Genomic DNA, 18,841 nt, shown 5'->3' with positions numbered 1-18,841 from the left:
CAATCCACCTACCCTGCACATTTTTTGGGTTGTGGGGTGAGACCCACACAGACACGAGGAGAAGGTGCAACCGCTGCATGGACAGGGACCCAGGGCCGGGATCGCACCTGGGACCTCGGTGTCGTGAGGCAGCAGTGCTAACCACTGCGCCACCGTGCTGCCCACTTGTGTGTCCACAGTTGATCAGTGCCTCTAGATGTAGATTTGTAGTTTTACAATGCGCTTTACCTTGTCAAGCAGGGAATCTGTCATCCAGGCTGTTACTAAAGGCCAGTAACCAAGCAATGCGTTTTAAATTTGCATGGCTAGATATTAGATATAGAACATACAGTGCAGAAGGAGGCCATTCGGCCCATCGGGTCTGCACCGACCCACTTAAGCCCTCACTTCCACCCTCTCCCCATAACCCAATAACCCCTCCTAACCACTAAGGGCAATTTATCATGGTCAGTCCACCTAACCCGCACGTCTTTGGACTGTCGGAGGAAACCGGAGCACCCGGAGTAAAAGCCACGCAGACATGCGGAGAATGTGCAGGCTCCGCACAGACAGTGACCCAGCAGGGAATCGAACCTGGGACCCTGGCGCTGTGAAGCCACAGTGCTAGCCACTTGTGCTACCGTGCTGCCCAAAATTATTAATTAAGAGGGAATCGAGTACCGAATCGAAAATAAAATCAGCAAATTACTTATTTTTTCCTTTTTACCTTCAAGAGAGAAAATGGGATTAATTGAATATCTCTTCTCAGAAGAGCTAGCACAGGCAGGCTGGGCTGAATGGCTTCCTTCTGTACATTATTCAATTTAATCATAAAATTATGGCAAGAGGATTTTTGGAGTCCGGAAAATTATTAATATCCCGTCCTCCAGCTGACTTGACTCTGACAGAAAGATTCAGTGTCTTCACCTTATGCTGAACTATATTCATCTTGTTTTCAATGCAGATAACGCTACCAATCCTTTCAATCGCGAGCTGGAATGGAACTACATTCAAGCATTCTGTGATCAACTGAACAAGGAATTGGAAGGGTAGGTACCAGGCGAAAAAACCGGAAACGCAAACGGCAGCATATGTAGCAAAGTGTTTGGTCCAGAGGTGTTTGCCATTGGCCAGCACTAGCCTTTGGCTCTTGTTCATCTTTGCTTCGGTGGTTGAAGATTCGTCTGGGATCTGCTGATGTTGGGTGGGTGGAAAGTGATCAGTCTTTGCCAGGGTGCCCTGTCAAGCTAGACGTTGCGCTGAGGGCTGCTGTATATGAATGACACAGTTGTTGTAGAAAATGCAGACCCACAGGCACGGGCACAGCTTCATGTTTGCACAAGGCTAGGTGTGCAGTAAGCAATTCCTACTGGACATCGGACTCGGCTGTGGCGACCCTTTTCCTCGGAGCCTGGGCTCAAGAGGGTGCGGAGTGATTATTGCTGTCAAGGTGCGGAGCAGAAGTGTTGCTGGTACCGTTGGAACCAAATCTGGAAAGGGATTTGCGAGGCTGTGCAATTCGCACCCAAGGGTAGTGTTTGAGGTAAAACCCATGTCGACGTGAAAGATTAGATTGAACGAATGGACGAAGGCAAAGGGGTTGAAGGGATTTTGAAATATAAACGGGTGAGTGCAATTCAAACTCCATGCGGAGAAGGGTTAGCATCGAGACCGACTGGTTGGACCACATAATCATGTTCCTGCTTTGGTTACTGGATGCAAGTGGATTATTTCTTAATTCACGACATTGCCGCCACAGTGTAAACTCCAATAAAAATAAAAGTAAAAATTTAGGCGGAGGCTGGAAATTTGAAACAGAAAGCAGAAAACAGAGGAGAACCTCGGGTTTGCCAGCATCTGTGGAGAGAGGTGGTTATGTCGTTTCGCCAGGCAAGGAGAGCTTTCCTGTGCTTGTCAGTGTGGTCTTGGATGGTGTGGTTATTCTTGTTGAACCAGTCTTTGGTGTTTCCTGGGCTTGTAGCCAATGGTATCTTTGCAGCTTGAGATGATGGCTGGCTTCAGCTCTTTCCAGTTTTCCATCACTCCATTAGAACGGAGACGAAGACAATGTTGGAAGTTCACTAGCATGCTTGGCTCCTAAAGCCGCTCAATGTTAATCCTTTTTCTGAACTGTTTCTTCATCTTGCTCTGCTTCTGGTGCAGTTTGACGGACATAGAGGAGCGGAGGAGCTGGTGGTTGTCCAGCAGTCATCTGCACTGGCCGTTGCTTTGATGGCGAGGGGATCCTTTTGGTCTCGGGATCGGACAATGACTAAGTCGGTCGTGTGCGAATGCTTTGCTTGTGGATGTCTCCAGGCAGTCTTGAGATTGTCTTTTTGTCGGAACTGTGTCTTAGTGATGACAGCTGGTGTTCCGTGCATTTGACGAGCAGGCAAATCCCGTTGGGAGTTACAATTCCCAACTCCTTCCTTTCCGATGGTTCATTTCCAGATTTGCGAGTCCTTTCCAATCCTGGCATTGGAAGTCCCCAAGGAGGAGGATCTTCCTTCGGAATATTGAAGAGTATGGTGTCGGGTGGATTAGAACCCTTCTTTGCACTCATCATTGGCATCAAGGGTTGGGGCTGACGCACTCCCGACCGTTGCCTGCTGGTTCTTGGCAAGTTGTAGATGGAGGGTCATGATGAGATAGTTGATTTTGACAGGGAGCTCCAAGAGTAGGTTGACGAGTTTGTCCTTGATGGTGCTGATCCTCCGGTTTTATTTTCCAGAAGAAAGTTTTTTTAAATATAAAGAGTATCCAATTCTATTTTTCCAATTAAGGGGCAATTTAGCGTGGCCAATTCACCTACGCTGCACAGCTTTGGGTTGTGGAAGTGGGACCCACATAGACACAGGGAGAATGTGCAAACTGCACCCGGGGCCAGGATCGATCTCAGGCCCTCGGTGCCATGAGACAGAAGTGCGAACAACTGTGCCACTGTGCTACCCACCTAGAAGAAGGTATAATCACCGTCATCTTCCCTCCGATGCCATCCGCCTGCTCTTCAGGTCTCTTGCAGGGCAGCGACGTCAATATTGAAGTGTCTTGAGTTTACGGCAACAAGGGAGTTCTCCGTTCTGGTCGACTGCTTTGCTCATTATCCGTGAGGTTTTGTGTATTCAAGGTTCCGATATTGAGTTCAAGTTCGATTTCCTGACTGCAGGTTGATGAACCTGCTGGAGGCGGCTTACTTCAATCTTGTCTTAATGTTCTGCTTTACTTTTAGTGGAGTTGGTATGCTGTGCTTGTCCAACCCGTGACTTAAATAATGCAGTAATACTGTCTCTTCTCCCTCTTTCTATCTTCAGACCTCAGCTCGCCACAAGATTTCTGGCACATAAGATTCAGTCTCCGCAGGAATGGGAAGCTATTCAAGCCTTGACAGTAAGATCGACTGAATCTCTGTCCCTTTTTCAGTATTAAATTACTTGATGGCGATGTATGGGTGGCACGGTAGCACAGTGGTTAGCACTGTTGCTTCACATCACCCAGTGTCCTAGGTTCGATTCCTGGCTTGGGTCACTGTCTGTGCGGAGTCTGCAGTTCTCCCCGTGTCTGCTTGGGTTTCCTCCGGGCGCTCCGGTTTCATCCCACAAGTCCCGAAAGACGTGCTTATTAGGTGAATTGGACATTCTGAATTCTCCCTCTGTGCACCCGAACAGGTGCTGGAATGTGGCGACTAGGGGGCTTTTCACAGTAACTTCATTGCACTGTTAATGTGACAATAAAGTTTATTAAAATTATGCAAGTGCTGAACTATGTAACTTCGGATTTTGTTTTTTCAAGCATGCTTTTGTAGAATTAAATATTTCAGCATAGAATTTACAGCAGCTCTGTCTTTAAATCAAAATGAACTAATAAACAATTTTGCATTATTTGTAATTTTATTTAGATTGAGCATGAAATGAAATACCCCTCACACCACAACGTCATGTAGTTGGGAAAGGGGGAGCATGTTTAAAGATCTCTCCTACATGAAAATGAAAATCGCTTATTGTCACAAGTAGGCTTCAATGAAGTTACTGTGAAAAGCCCCTAGTCGCCACATTCCGGCGCCTGTCCGGGGAGGCTGGTACGGATACATATGTGTAAGGTCTCCAACAGACATCACATGGCAATAAAAAGGGTGATTTCCTTTGTATGTGGGTGTTGCTGGCAAGGCCAGCATTTGTTGCCCATCCCTAATTTCCAGGGCAATCGGGAATGGGCAACAAACGCTGGCCTCGCCAGCAAAACCCACGACCCACAAAAATAATACAAGTTGCTCTTTTTATGGCTGGCAGCTGGTTAGAGACCCCGACACGATCTATAGAAACGAATAGGAATCACCCAGCTGAGATATTCGTTGACATTCGCAATGGAAGCCTGACCAGCATGGTGTGACGAGCATCTCCTTTGGTCCAAATACCAAACTTCTAATGTGCTTATCGGATTGTGTGTTGTTTTTGAAATTACAAAAAGGGCAGCACGGTGGCACAGTGGTTAGCATTGCTGCCTACGGCGCTGAGGACCTGGGTTCGAATCCCGGCCCTAGGTCACTGTCCGTGTGGAGTTTGCACATTCTCCCCGTGTCTGCGTGGGTTTCACCCCCACAACCCAAAGATGTGCCGGGTAGGCGGATTGGCCGCGCTAAATTGCCCCTTAATTGGAAAAAATAATTGGGTACTCTAAATTTGTTTATTTTTTTTTAATTTTTAGAAATTACATTTCTGAGACTTTCTGTTCAGCATCCAACTACTAATTGGCACTGAATCGCTTGCTAATCATAGTTGCATCATAATTACATGAACGGCTTGCAAATTCACGTTGCACTGAAAAGGAGAGGCTAAATTTTCCGATATTTTAAAATGGTTTCCTACTGGATAGCAATAATCTTTATTAGTGTCACAAGTAGGCTTACATTTACACTGCAATGAAGTTGCCGGGAAAAGCCCCTAGTCGCCACACTCCGGCGCCTGTTCGGGTACGCAGAGGGAGAATTCAGAATGTCCAATTCACCTAACAAGCACGTCTTTCGGGACTTGTGGGAGGAAACCAGTGCACTCAGAGGAAACCCACGCAGACACGGGGAGAACGTGCAGACTCCGCACAGACAGTGATCCAAGCGGAATTCGAACCCGGGACCCTGACGCTTTGAAGCAACAGTGCTAACCACTGTGTCACCGTGCCGCCCAGAAGGATATCACTTTTTCAAAGGTTGTTAATCCAAAACACCTTTTTAGCAACATTCCCGAGTATGCTAACTGTATTTAAAAGTGGATTGTGACCAGGGGCAGCACGATGGCGCAGTGGTTAGCAGGTTCCTGCGCCGAGGTCCCAGGTCCGATCACAGCTCTGGGTCACTGTCCCTGTGGAATTTGCACATTCTCCCCGTATTTGCATGGGTTTCGCCCCCACAACCCAAAGATGTGTAGGTTAGGTGGAATGGCCATGCTAAATTGCCACTTAATTGGAAAACATTAATTGGGTACTCTACATTTAAAAAAAAAAGAAAAATTGGTTGTGACCTGAGATGAGTTTTGCTTGAGTGGAGATAAAAGATACCAGTTCGGACTTGGTGTTTCATTGTCATTGTTAAACATTGTTTAACGGGTAATTGTAAGCTATTTTCTGGTGTGATGTTAAAATTATTTTAATTCTTTGTTCAGAATAAAGTTTTTAAAAAAAAATACACCATATCCCTCTTTGTCCGTGGATATCACTCCTGGAGCGAAGTATCCTTTCCTCACAGTCTTAAAAATTAAGTCAAATATTGAGGTTCTGTCCAGTATCCTAGCAACTGTTGGGGTCTGGTCCAGGATCGTAAAAGCAGTGACTCTCTCCGACATCCTCCATAATTTTGCTAAAACTCCAGTTAAACAACAATTGCACCGGTTTCCAGAGTTTCCTCTGCTTTCCTTCGGAAGTTGACGGCAGGCGAGAGGGGAATCTTCCTGGAACGCCAGCAGGAGGGAGACTGCTCAATGTGTTGAATTAAAAACGCAATAGAGGGTAGATGAAAATAAATGTAGTCTGTTTTTTAAAAAACACATGTTTTGTCCAGTGCCAATTCAATGAAATCCTCTGCTTTTGACTTTTATTCAGGTCCTGGAGACTTGTATGAAAAACTGTGGGAAGCGGTTTCATAACGAAGTAGGAAAATTCAGGTTTTTGAACGAGTTAATCAAAGTGGTATCGCCCAAGGTGAGTCTGACGCATGGGGTGCTGTAATCCTGTAATTTATAAGATAAAAAGATGTGCAGGTTAGATGAATTGACCATGATCAATGTTCCAGGGATAGGCTGAGGGAGTGGGACTAGGTAAAGTACTCTTTCGGAGGGTCGGTGGAGACCTGATGGGCCGAATGGCCTCCTTCTGCATTACATGGATTCTGTGGACTTTGATCCCCAGAATTAGATCCCCCATCCTGTTAAAAAATATTGAAGTTAGGGAGCCGCTCCAAAATGCGATAGGTGCACCAGACTGGCAGTCTGGCCTCACAATGCTTTTTTGGATTGGCACTCCAGCGGGAATCTACATTTTGAAATCCCAATAGGACACGTGTCGCTCCCCGGGTCGTGAGGAAATGGTTCAGCACTGAACAGATGGCCAGCGACCCTTTTATTGGCTACTGGGTGTGTCATGGGTGATGTGCCCAAGGATACAAGAAAATGATTCGCAAGAGGTAACGCTGCCATTACCCAATGAGACGATCAGCTGTAGTAGGATTGGAAAACTGATCTTGATAAATCTGTGACTGTAAAAATCCTGCTTGAAGCCAACCTCTTAAACAAATCCTTAATTGTTGAGTTGCACTGACAGGAATTCTCATTTCCAGCCTTAACCGTTGAGGTTTTAACCTGTCATTTTTTTTTTCTGTCTTTCTCATCAGTATCTGGGAACGCGAGCTTCTGAGAAAGTAAAAACTAAAGTTTTAGAATTAATGTTCAGCTGGACAGTGGGTCTACCAGATGAGCTGAAAATCACAGAGGCCTATCACATGCTTAAAAAACAAGGTTGGTTCGTTCCGTTCCAGTTGAGTATGGCCCAACAGTGATTATTTGACTAGAAACGACTGCAGCGTCTGGCAAAACGTCCCGATCCTGAACTGTGCAACTCCAGTACCAATTTGCAATATTGTTTTAGCAGCCATTGTATCAGCATATGCCCTGTACCCATATTGCACTAAGACGCAATGCAGAATTTAAAAAATAACTTCTTGCATCTATTTGCAAGAAATACACCAGGGGCGGGATTCTCTGTTTTGCCGGAGCCAGGGGTTTCCCGACTGGGGCTGCCCCACAATGGGAAATCCTATTGACTGGCCCGGTGTAACGGAGAATCTCACCGGCGGGCCGGGGCAGTAATGTGGCGCAGCGGGGCGAAGAATCCACCCCAGAACTCAGAAGTTATACCTAGCAGAGAAAATTGAGCAGACACTGGGCTCTTTACTCGAGAAAAGTGAAGGGTGACCCGTTGAAGCTCTGAAAGATTATCGAAGAATTTCCACAGGTAGGAGAGACCCAAAACTAGGGCCATAAATACAAGATAATCGGGGTGGCACAGTGGGTAGAACTGCTGCCTCACAGCGCCAGGGATCTGGGTTCAATTCTGGCCTCTGATGACTGTGTGTGGAGTTTGCGCATTCTCCCCGTGTCCGTAGGTTTCCTCCGAGTGCTTCGGTTTCCTAGCGCAGCCCAAAGGTTGGGTGGATTGGCCGTGCTAAATTGCCTGCTAGCGTCCAAAGATGTGCAGGGTAGGTGGGGTTACATGGATGAGGCAGGGAATGAGCCTAGGTAGGGACTCTTTCAGAGGGTCACTGCAGACTCGAATGGCCTCCTTCTGCAATGCAGGGATTCTAAATCAACAGGACATTCAGCAGAAACCTTTACACATAGAGTGGCTAAAGAGGACGGCAAGAATGTGGAACCCGCTACCTCAAGAAGTAGCTGAGACGGAATAGCCTTTAAGGGAAATCTGGGAAATGCATGAGGGAGAATGGACTTGAATAAGCTGAAAGGGCTAATGATGAGGGGTGAGAGGAGGCTTATGCAGAAGCCTAAATGTTGGAATGATCCAGGCAACATGTTTGTATGCCATCCATTCAATGGCAATTTCTCACATGTATGGATCAGGGTTATGGTTTTACTGCTGATGATCAGCACTCAGCCCTGTAAAATTCCAGGTTTAAGATGCTATTACTGCAAAAAAGCAGTTTTTTCACCTTGGAGGCCGGAGCTGAGATTCAGTCGGATAGGGAATTGTCCTGGTGTTTGGATCTCCTCTTGCGGAATGCAGCTGGTTGGCCATTTATTATTTTTTGTGAAATGCGATTGGTTTGGAGAAGTCAGAAATTGGCGACGGAATCTCCATCAACCTGTATGTAAGTGACCTCGGCAGAAACGTCCTTCCCTTTGAGCAGTAATCAGTGACTGCAAACAGTACCTTGCTAGCGCGTCTCACTGGAACATGAAGGAGGCCTCACTTTATTTTTTAAAAACGTGCCTCCGACAAAATGAATGCATCGTGTGTGGCTTAAAGAAGGGTGTTTGAACTGAAGACCGGTTGCCAGTTGTGAATGAGTGCTGGATTTTTTTTTTTTATAAACTTGCTTTCATTGAAAAGTGGTTAAAGTGAATTCTTTGTTTGCTATGAAGAGAGGATAGAATGTTGCTAACTTATCAGCGAGAAGCAGAGGAACAGCAAAATGTAAGTTATGGGTTTGGAGCTAGAGGCAGAACTGTCCTGATATTGCTGGCAAGCTCGTGAGTGGCATTTCATTTTCATGCTTGCCCAGAGCTGTGCCTGACCCTGCACTGTCCCGTGCCCCCGTCCCCCCCCCCCCCCCAGCCCAGCCTCGTAAGAAGGACCGGTTTCGCTGAAGAGTGCTCTGCCATTTGCAGTGATTTTCCTGTTTTAATATCTTGACCCCACTTGATTCCCGCAGGAATTCTGAAACAGGATCCCGTGCTGCCTGATGATGAGCCTCTTCCTCCGCCCCCTCCGCGCTCGCAGAACGCTATGTTTGAAGATGAGGAGAAATCTAAGGTAGCTTGGTGCTGTGTACTATTTGCCGAGAGGGAAGACTAGGTGTAGTCTTCAACAGTGTTCCCTCAAAGCTGTCTTCTATTCATTCAAGGGATGTGGGATTCGCTGACTGGGCCAGCATTCATTGACCATCCCTGATTGCCCTTGAGACTCTTGGAAGTTGCAGCACATGTGTGACTGTGCAAAAAAAATCTTTTAAAAGTCAGACATTTGAAGAAATTGGCTGCAATGCTCAGGAAAAGCATTAGAGGGAACATTGGACTTGCTGTGAAGTCGGGTTTAAAGGAGATGAGCTAGTTGGTGTGAATTTAATCTTCATTTTAAAGTGCTGATCTCACATTTCAGATGGCAGAGAAATAGAGTTGGTTGGGGTATTGGAATTTCTCTACAGTTTGTGGAAAGGTTTGACGCAAATCTGTGGCAGAAATTGTCAGCTCAATGTGTCAGCTAGTTCTTGTCGCTGTGGTACTGTCAGGAACTGAAATTTCGATCAAAACCACTGGTGCCTGAATGAGTCACGATTAGTTTCTATTACATAAGTAATACGAGTGGCAAATGGAATTCAATCCAGATAAATGTGAGGTGATGCACTTGGGCAGGACAAACAAGTCGGGGGAATACATGATAAACGGCAGGACCCTGGGAAACGCCGAGGATCAGAGAGACCTTTGTGTGCATGTACACTACACCCTTAAAGTAGCAGGGCAGTGGTTTAGAACGCGTATGGTATATTTGCCTTTATTAGCCCAGGTGTAGAGTTAAAGAGCAGTGGGGTTATGCTGGAAAAGTATAAAATGTTGGTTAGGCCACAGCTAGAGCAACGTGCGCAGTTTTGGAATCCACGTTATAGGGGTGTGATAGAACTGGGAAGGGTGCAGAGCAGATTTACCAGGATGTTGCCTGGGCTGGAGAGTTTTAGCTACGAAGTGAGATTGGATAGACTGGGGTTGTTTTCCTTGGAGCAGAGGAGACTGAGGGAGGGGGAAACATAATTGAGATGCATAAAATTATGAGGGGCGTAGATAGAGTAGACGGGGAGAATCTTTTTCTCTTGGTGGAGGGATCAATGACCGGGGGGCATAGATTTTAAGGTAAGGGGCAGGAGGTTTAGAGGGGATTGTGAGGAAAAACCTCACCCAGAGAGTGTTGGGAGTCTGGAACTCACTGCCTTAAAAGGTAGTGGAGGCAGAGACCCTCCACATCAAGAAGGATTTAGAAGTGACCATGCGATGCCGAGGCAGACAAGGCTGTAGGCCAAGTGCTGGAAAATGGGATTAAAATACTCAGCTGGCTGTTTTTGACTGGGGCAGATACGATGGGCAGAAGGGCCTTTTTTGTGCTGTAGACCTCTATGATTCTCAGTCACATTTAGTTTCTATTCTGAAGTTCAAGAATTTGTACTGGTCTTTTGAGAGATGAAAGTGCCGAGGGAATGTTTTTAATAGTCCAAATCTGAGGATAAGTATCAGTGATTTCAAATCCATCCCAGGTTGATGGGATTAAATTCGATCATCCGCGTTGAAATGTATTGGTCCAGCCAGATCCTCGCCTGCCCCCACCCTTCCTCAGTTTCTGTTCTTTTTTAAGTATCGCTAATAATTCAGTAAAGTTGTGCTACCTGTAGAAAAGGCTGTGCTTATTTTTTTTTTATTGGAGTGTTAGATGAACAGACACACACACACACACACTCACTGCACATTTCCAGCCAGTGAATAAAGTAGAGACTTGCATTTATGTCGCACCATTTATAACCTCAGGACGTCCCAAAGTGCCTTGCAGCCAGTGAAATACCTTTTGAAGTCTCGTTACTATTGTAACATACAATTTTGGGCACGATGGCAGCACATTCATTCCTCTGATCCAAACTGCTAATGTATGTTTGTGTTGCAGTGTTCGTTTCCATCACTAGATGGTATTGTATAATTGCACATTACACCACCTGATAGCTAATGGGAGAGTTTTAGTGTTATAGCAGCACAGCAACATGTGATGTTTAAAGTGTCTTTCAAACGTTTTGTGTTTTATTGTCTGGTAGGGGAAGTGCCACAGAGAGCTCCCTGTGCCACGTTTGACATTGTAGGCTCGACTCCTGTGGGATTGATTTGTGCAATTACCTCTTTTTAGTTATTGGCCAGACTGCTGAAGAGCACCCATCCAGAGGACCTCCGAGCTGCTAATAAACTAATCAAGGAGATGGTCCAAGAGGTGGGTCTTCTCCTCTCGTTCCTAGAGTTCGCAGATTGCTAAGTGTAAAATGGACAATTTTTAAAGTCCGTTTTTATTCTTGGCATAATCTTTTTTTTTTTTAATTTCCTTGTGATGTGGCGGTGTTAGTGCTGTGGAATAGAATAATTGCTATTCCAAAGATATGTATGTGTACCATCTGCAAAATGCACTGCAGCAGCTCACCAGGGCTTCCCCGGCAGCACAAGCCACAACCTGTACCACACAGAAGGGCAAGGGCAGCAGACACGGGAATGCCAACCACCCCCCGAGTTTCCTTCTCAAATCACTTACCATTTTGACTCGGAAATAATGTCACCGTTTGGGCAGTTGGGGATGGACAGTCAATGCTGGCTTCGCCAGTGAAGCCCTCATCCTGTGAACGAATGAAGAAAGAAATTCTGTCCCGGTGTGCAAAGTAACCCTCACTGTACTCTGTTCCCTAGTCAGCGTCCCTAACTGCAGTACTGTTACGCTCTGCTGTGCCCTCGTTCAGCCGTCCTTTGGGCCCCTTGGGTGAGATTGTCAGTCACTGCCACTTGGGGGACATTTTCATTGTTTGGGTACATGCATCAAAACTGCCCAAACTCGCGCTCCAAAACCCGGCTGGAGGAGATTTCAAATCCATCCCAGGTTGATGGGATTAAATTCGATCATCCGCGTTGAAATGTATTGGTCCAGCCAGATCCTCGCCTGCCCCCACCCTTCCTCAGTTTCTGTTCTTTTTTAAGTATCGCTAATAATTCAGTAAAGTTGTGCTACCTGTAGAAAAGGCTGTGCTGAAAACCCCAAACCTTAAACCCTCAGGACCAAAAAAGGTTGGAGAAGATTTCTAAAAGAGTGAACGCCATTGAAGAGGTGAACAACAATGTTAAACTTCTGAGCGAAATGTTAGAGAATTACAGCAAAGATGAAACCTCCGAGAGTAATGAAGAAATAATGAAGGTACCTGCGCGGAGGCGATGCTTTTTTTTTTGTGTGTGTGTGGCACTGTGATTACCCGGTGTACACGTGTGGATCAAACAGAGGGGCATCGCATCTGGAGAACGGAACTCACATCCAAAAATAACTTTGAAACCGTTGAGATTGCCGTTCCTGAATTAGATTCTCTCACTTGGGCCAGCTCCTGTTACCCTATGCTGTTTCGGTTTTGCATGATGGGCTCATATGCACGGATGGCCGAGTGGTCTAAGGCGCCAGACTCAAGGAGTGTGTTTCCTTGCCTTGCCTTGTTTAAGCCTGGTGATTTCTGGTCCCTTTGTAGGGGTGTGGGTTCAAATCCCACTCCTGACATTGTCATGGGCAGCACGGTAGCATTGTGGATAGCACAAATGCTTCACAGCTCCAGGGTCCCAGGTTCGATTCCTGCTTGGGTCACTGTCTGTGCGGAGTCTGCACATCCTCCCCGTATGTGCATGGGTTTCCTCCGGGTGCTCCGGTTTCCTCCCACAGTCCAAAGATGTGCAGGTTAGGTGGATTGGCCATGATAAATTGCCCTTAGTGTCCAAAATTGCCCTCAGTGTTGGGTGGGGTTACTGGGTTATGGGGATAGGGTGGAGGTGTTGACCTTGGGTGGGGTGCTCTTTCCAAGAGCCGGTGCAGACTCGATGGGCCGAATGGCCTCCTTCTGCACTGTAAATTGTGTGACATATGAAGGGTAGAGGGGCAAAGAGCTTCAGCAAGGGAATTCCAGATCTTGACCACCAGTGGCAGAGCGGAGGAAATCGTGGTTGCACGAGGGGCTATATTTGGAGGAGCGCAGAGATGTGGGCTGGAGAAGGCTATCGGGTGGGGTGAGGCCATGGAGGGATTTGAAAGCGAGAATAAACAGACAAGGAAAGGGTCAAAGGCACAAAAGTAGGCGGGGGGGAGCAAACACTGACTCCCGTTGTTGCATTTTATCAGATAACCTCAGTAAACTTAACCTTGATAGTCATTGAGGCTTGGACTGATTCCGGGACAGAACTGATTCCTTTGTAACATTTGACTGAATGCATACATTCAAACATGCATGAATTGTTATTGTCATTTTAGATGGGATGGCTTGTGGGTTAATGCTTTTCCCTGTGAAAACGCGGTTTTAATTTTGTCTCGACTGACCACACAACCATATGTCTCCTCTCACGTAATCACTTTGAGACGTCCATCAACCCAGCTCCTCCCAGATGGAGTGAAGTGCACCCACGGTTGTACGACCCCATTGAGAGAGGAATGGTGCAATGGGGGAGGTTCAATGTTATTGTTCGGGTTTTATTGGAGGAACCTCACATCTTGTGGCAGAGTGTGTTTGCTGAACTCTAGGCGGCAGAATTAAAAGCAGTGTCCTTCTCCTCCCATGAGCACAAAAATACAAAAGCGTGCACATTACTTTGCATCATTGCTTGTTGTGCCTGGCTCACATTGAACTGCTCCCAACAAGGCCAGTGCGGAGCATTGATGGGAAATCTCAGCCTGTGTCATTACTCGGAGATCACAAACATAACCTGAGAACTGGCTCTCCATAGTGTGGTCCATAAGTACCTAAACTGGAAAATGCTGCAGTGGCAAAAAAATGATAGTTTATCCTGCTTCAATACTCCAGGAATTTTTAATCAGTCTGTGATTGTTAATAGCAAGAGGGGTTCTTCATTGCATCTGCCTAGACTGGGACAGACTGTGAATGATATTCCACCCCCTGGTGTCTAAGACACGGGAGTTCCCATACGTGTCAAGTCAGTATCGCCTCCTGACTCCACATGCTAGTGTAAGCTGTAATCTCTTTTATTAATTACTTTAACCTGCAGTGCACCGAGGTACTTGGAGGATATTTGATATTATTTTTCCTGTAATTAAATTCTTCTTTTCCACACATGGGTTGCTGCAGGAGCTGTACCAGCGGTGTGAGAAGATGAGACCCACACTATTCAGACTGGCCAGTGACACTGAGGATAACGATGAAGCGCTGGGTAAATTAATTAAGTAAACCTATCAAAATTGGTACTTTCCACGAGCAGTTCTGTGCAATTCTATGAAACTGTGGAGATTAGCCTAATAAATGAAGTGCAGGATACTGGTCCAACATGTAGATATGATGCATTTGAGAGAAATAAGCTGGCTAAATGCATAGGTGCAAGTTGTTTTGTGCTGTTTACATACATGGAATTTTTTTTTTTAAAGCGAGAATTTGGTTTCCAATTGGCCACACTTCGTTCCAGTTAGCCATTGTGATTATAAGGAGACGGGTCACGATAAATGTGAATCCTGAAAGCTTTGTGAGATGTCGTGCATTGCAAGCAGAACTCATAGTATGTGTGCAAAGAAGTGCAGGGAGTGTTACTCGGAGTACAAACGGCCAAGTGCTGGGATTACGCAGCAGGAACACGAACGTTCAAAATGCTCGGCAGATTTTCAAACCGTGAACAATTCTTCTTCTTTTCTGATGTTGACTGTCCAGATTTTTACATTTCCAGCATTTTCTCCAACAATGTTGGAGGTTTCTGAACCTTGTTGATGACCATGTGATTACGCCTAATTTCCCCCCCCCCCCCACCCTCACCCCGCAGATATAGAGTCATAGATGTTTACAACATGGAAACAGGCCCTTCGGCCCAGCTTGTCCATGCCGCCCAGTTTCTATCACTCAGCTAGTCCCACTTGCCTGCATTTGGCCCATATCCCTCTATACCCACCCTGCCCAGGTAACTGTCTAACTGCTTTTTAAAAGACAAAATCATACCCGCTGCTACCACTGCCTCTGGCAGCTCCTTCCAGATGCTCACCACCCTCTGTGTGAAGAAATTTACCCTCTGGTCTCTTTTGTATCTCTCCCCTCTCACCTTAAACCTATGCCCTTTTAGTTTTACACTCCCCTACTTTTGGGAAAAGGTATCAACTATCTACCTTATCGATGCTCCTCATTATTTTATAGACCTTTATAAGATCACCTCTAAGCCCCCTACGCTCCAGAGAAAAAAGTCCCAGCCTATCCAACCTCTCCTTGTAACTCAGACCATCAAGTCCTGGTAGCATCCTCGTAAGTTTCTTCTGCAGCAAGTTAAGTAGCAGTGCGTGCTGTAAGTAAATGGTTTTTTTGTTAAAAATAAACTTTACAAGCTCATTTCCATTCCGCCTTTTTTTTTGTTGTTGCCCCAGCTGAAATCCTTCAAGCGAACGATAACTTAACGCAGGTCATTAACACGTACAAGAAGATAGTGAAGGGGGAAGAAGTTAACGGAGCGACTGATCTGCCAAACATTAAAGGTGTGTAATAATGTCCTCTTGTACGTTTTCTCCCCGAATCGTAGTAGCAGCTGCAGCAGTTCCCACATGTTCCGTAGATGTCGGGCAATATCTCATTCGAACTTTACTGTGTGGGCGCGCGAGTGCATGCATGTGTGTGGGTGTTACCTCTTTGTCAGCATCTAGTGTGCAGCTCGCAATATTATTTTGTTTATAGAGCACCCTGTCACTTCTCAAGGTGCATCCTACCAGATGTATTCTTAGAACCACTTTAACTGCTTTCCAGTTAAGTGTCGACCATCCTGTGTTAGAAATATCCTCCCTACTGTCGTAACATAGATGGCCAAATAATTTGTTTTGGGTGGTGTTGGATGCGGGGAATATCTTGGCCTGGACACCGGAAAAATTTTCTTTACTGAGTACTCGTACAGCCCGCTTGAACCATCTGAGCTGGCGGCTGGATCCATACCTCATCTCCTCATCCAACCGTCCCTTAGACATTCGCAAACTTAACAGCCTCTTTTACCAGCTGAACGGTTGTGGGGGTGGGGTTTAAACGCATAACCTTCTGAGCCAGAGGTCAAAAAGCAGCCAACCAAATCCGTCTGACACAGGCCTTTCAGCTGGGTAGGCGTGTGGCTTCGCGTCTGCACGCATCCTGTGTGGTTGAATTCCTGATGGCGATAACGTTGAGCGGAAGCCACCAGGAAGCGAGGAAGGGTTTCCTCAAACTGATGTGCATCTGTGGGCAGCCTGACAAGAGGCGGGTGAGGCTGCAAGATATAGAGGGACTGCAAAAGAGAAAGTAGAAGGGTTTGGACGCTCTTGGCCGAGTTCTTGGGAGCATGAACTTTGAACTCAAAATTTTAGCACTGCACCTTCTCTCTCTGGAGGCTGTACAAACAGTTAGTTGCGTACCATCTATAGGATGCACTGCAGGAACTCGCCAAGGTTCCTTAGGCAGCACCTTCAAAACCCACGACCACTACCATCTAGAAGGACAAGAGCAGCAGATACCTGGGAGCCCCACCACCTGGAGGTTCTCCTCCAAGTCGCTCACCATCCTGACTTCACTTGTCGGCAAGTCAAAATCCTGGAATTCCTTCCCTATTAATGCTGTTGGTGTACCTACACCTCGGGGACTGCAGCAGTTCAAGAAGGTGACCCACCACCACCTTCTCAAGGGCAATTAGGGATGGGTAATAAATAACCAGCGACGCCCACATCCCGTATGTAGCCTCAGCAATTCGAAGCAACTACTTTGCTAAACTACTCGCTGCAACGTCCCACAGGCGGGAATGAGGTTTACTGATATTCCACAAGCATGGAATTAACCAGGGGCCCGATTTATGGGCACCACAGGATGCAACAAGTGTGACTATCCTTTCGGGCAGATTCATCAATATGCCTCCCACAGGTAATCAACATTCAAAGGGAGCAGGTGCTGCAACACAGGGAGCTGATGCTGACCTAGAATAGTGACACCCACACCCCATAAAACATCTTTAAAAGCCCTGGGGGGGGGGGGATTCTCCAGTCCGCCAGCTGCCTTTTCCTGCGCTGCGCTCCCCTCGCTGGCAACGGGATCCTCCATTCCGGCAGCCAGCCAATGGGGTTTCCCCGTTGTGGTCACCCCATGTCGTCGGGGAAACCCGCGGGCTTGGGAGCGCTGCCGGGGGAGCGGGAGATCCCATTGATGAAGAATTCCGCACTCGATCTCCAAACCATGCTCGCTGTAAGCAAAGCTCCCACTACAAGTGCAACAAGACCGAAATTATCCATCTGCTTAAAGGAGTTATTTAATATCTGTTGTGCCGACAAAGCAGCAGCTACGCATAAACTGGAAGGAAGAATAATTTATCCTGTTGATCGAATCGCATCAAACTAATTAATAAATAAATGGCCTTTATATAATTGAGGTCAATGATTTTTTTTTAAATTTTAATACTGAGAAGATCGCATGCCTTGTGATTTACGTGCTATTAATTTTTGTTTTGTTATTTAGTCAGCAGTTCTGCTCTACTAGACCTGACTGGGTTGGACACTGGCTCACACACTCCTTCTTACCCTGCTGCCCCTGCCAATCAGACCTGGAATCCTGACCTAGCACAGGATCTCAGCAGCTCTGTATCATTACTAGACGATGAATTAATGTCATTAGGTGAGGATTCTTTTCGGATTGCTTCTCTCCAGACGTGACGTTACGTTCCCAACTGTAGTGTGGAAGTTTGCAGATCGCCTCAGCTCACCTGCTGCTGAAACCCTCATCCGTGCCTTTGCTACCTCTAGACTTGACTGTTTCAGTCGTCCCCTGGCCCAGCCCCACCGTGATCTCGGGCTCATCCAAAACTCTGCCGGGCCAAAGCCACTGAGTCTCGTTTGCCCATTGGAAAGGGTTCAGAGGAGATTTACTAGGATGTTGCCTAGTATGGAGGGAAGGTCTTACGAGGTAAGGCTCAGGGACTTGAGGTTGTTTTCGTTAGAGAGGAGAAGGCTGAGAGGTGACTTAATAGAGACATACAAGATAGTCAGAGGGTTAGATAGGGTGGACAGTGAGAGTCTTTTTCCTCGGATGGTGATGACCAACACGAGGGGACATAGCTTTAAATTGAGGGGTGGAAGATATAGGACAGATGTCAGAGGCAGTTTCTTTACTCAGAGAGTAGTAGGGGTGTGGAACGCCCTGCCTGCAACAGTAGTAGACTCGCCAAATTTAAGGGCATTTAAGTGGTCACTGGATAGACATATGGATGAAAATGGAATAGTGTAAGTCAGATAGGCTTCAGATAGTTTCACGGGTCGGAGCAACATCGAGGGCCGAAGGGCCCGTACTGCGCTGTAATGTTCTATCCCTCTCTTCGCTGGCCTGAATTAACTCCTGGCCTGGCTACACCTCAGTTTTAAAATTCTCATCTTTATTTTCTCTCTCTCGCTCCCTCTCTCTCTCTCTCTCTCTCGCTCTCTCTCGCTCTCTCTCGCTCTCTCTCTCTCTCTCTCTCTCTATATATATTCCCCCCCCCCCCCCAAACGATTTCAAGGTGAGAGGGGAAAGGTTTAAGGGAGATGTGCGTGGAAAGTTTTTTACGCAGAGGGTGGTGGGTGCCTGGAATGCTTTGCCAGCGGAGGTGGTAGAGGGGGGTACGATAGCATCATTTAAGATGCATCTGGACAGACATGTGAAAGGGTGGGGAACAGAGAGAAGTAGACCTTGGAAAATAGGCAACAGGTTTAGATAAAGGATCTGGATCGGCGCAGGCTGGGAGGGCCGAAGGGCCTGTTCCTGTGCTGTGATTTTCTTTGTTCTTTATTAGCCCCACAAACTTCAGAACCCTGCATTCCTCCAACTTTGGCCTGTTACGCACCTCTGATTTTTTAAAAGCTCCCCATTGGC

General features: G+C 46.6%; 1 protein-coding gene and 1 non-coding gene across 2 annotated transcripts in view; both read left to right on the top strand.

The window, feature by feature from the left end:
- gga1 (golgi-associated, gamma adaptin ear containing, ARF binding protein 1) overlaps nucleotides 1-18,841 on the top strand; it is a 53,201-nt gene that overhangs the window by 20,119 nt on the left and 14,241 nt on the right. The window contains exons 2-11 of the mRNA XM_038783498.1: nucleotides 944-1,028; nucleotides 3,291-3,366; nucleotides 6,067-6,165; nucleotides 6,854-6,977; nucleotides 8,909-9,009; nucleotides 11,134-11,214; nucleotides 12,040-12,177; nucleotides 14,096-14,177; nucleotides 15,364-15,471; nucleotides 17,456-17,611. Of these exons, the coding sequence (XP_038639426.1) occupies nucleotides 944-1,028; nucleotides 3,291-3,366; nucleotides 6,067-6,165; nucleotides 6,854-6,977; nucleotides 8,909-9,009; nucleotides 11,134-11,214; nucleotides 12,040-12,177; nucleotides 14,096-14,177; nucleotides 15,364-15,471; nucleotides 17,456-17,611 (1,050 nt within the window). The remainder of the gene's footprint in view (nucleotides 1-943; nucleotides 1,029-3,290; nucleotides 3,367-6,066; nucleotides 6,166-6,853; nucleotides 6,978-8,908; nucleotides 9,010-11,133; nucleotides 11,215-12,039; nucleotides 12,178-14,095; nucleotides 14,178-15,363; nucleotides 15,472-17,455; nucleotides 17,612-18,841) is intronic.
- On the top strand, nucleotides 12,402-12,525 carry trnal-caa. The gene is made up of 2 exons: nucleotides 12,402-12,439; nucleotides 12,480-12,525. It is a non-coding gene; the product is annotated as a tRNA-Leu (tRNA).

Source organism: Scyliorhinus canicula, chromosome 23, assembly GCF_902713615.1.
Source record: "Scyliorhinus canicula chromosome 23, sScyCan1.1, whole genome shotgun sequence".
Lineage (NCBI taxonomy): Eukaryota > Metazoa > Chordata > Chondrichthyes > Carcharhiniformes > Scyliorhinidae > Scyliorhinus > Scyliorhinus canicula.
Note: the sequence above shows the minus strand (reverse complement) of the source record. Positions and strands in the feature narration are given on the sequence as shown.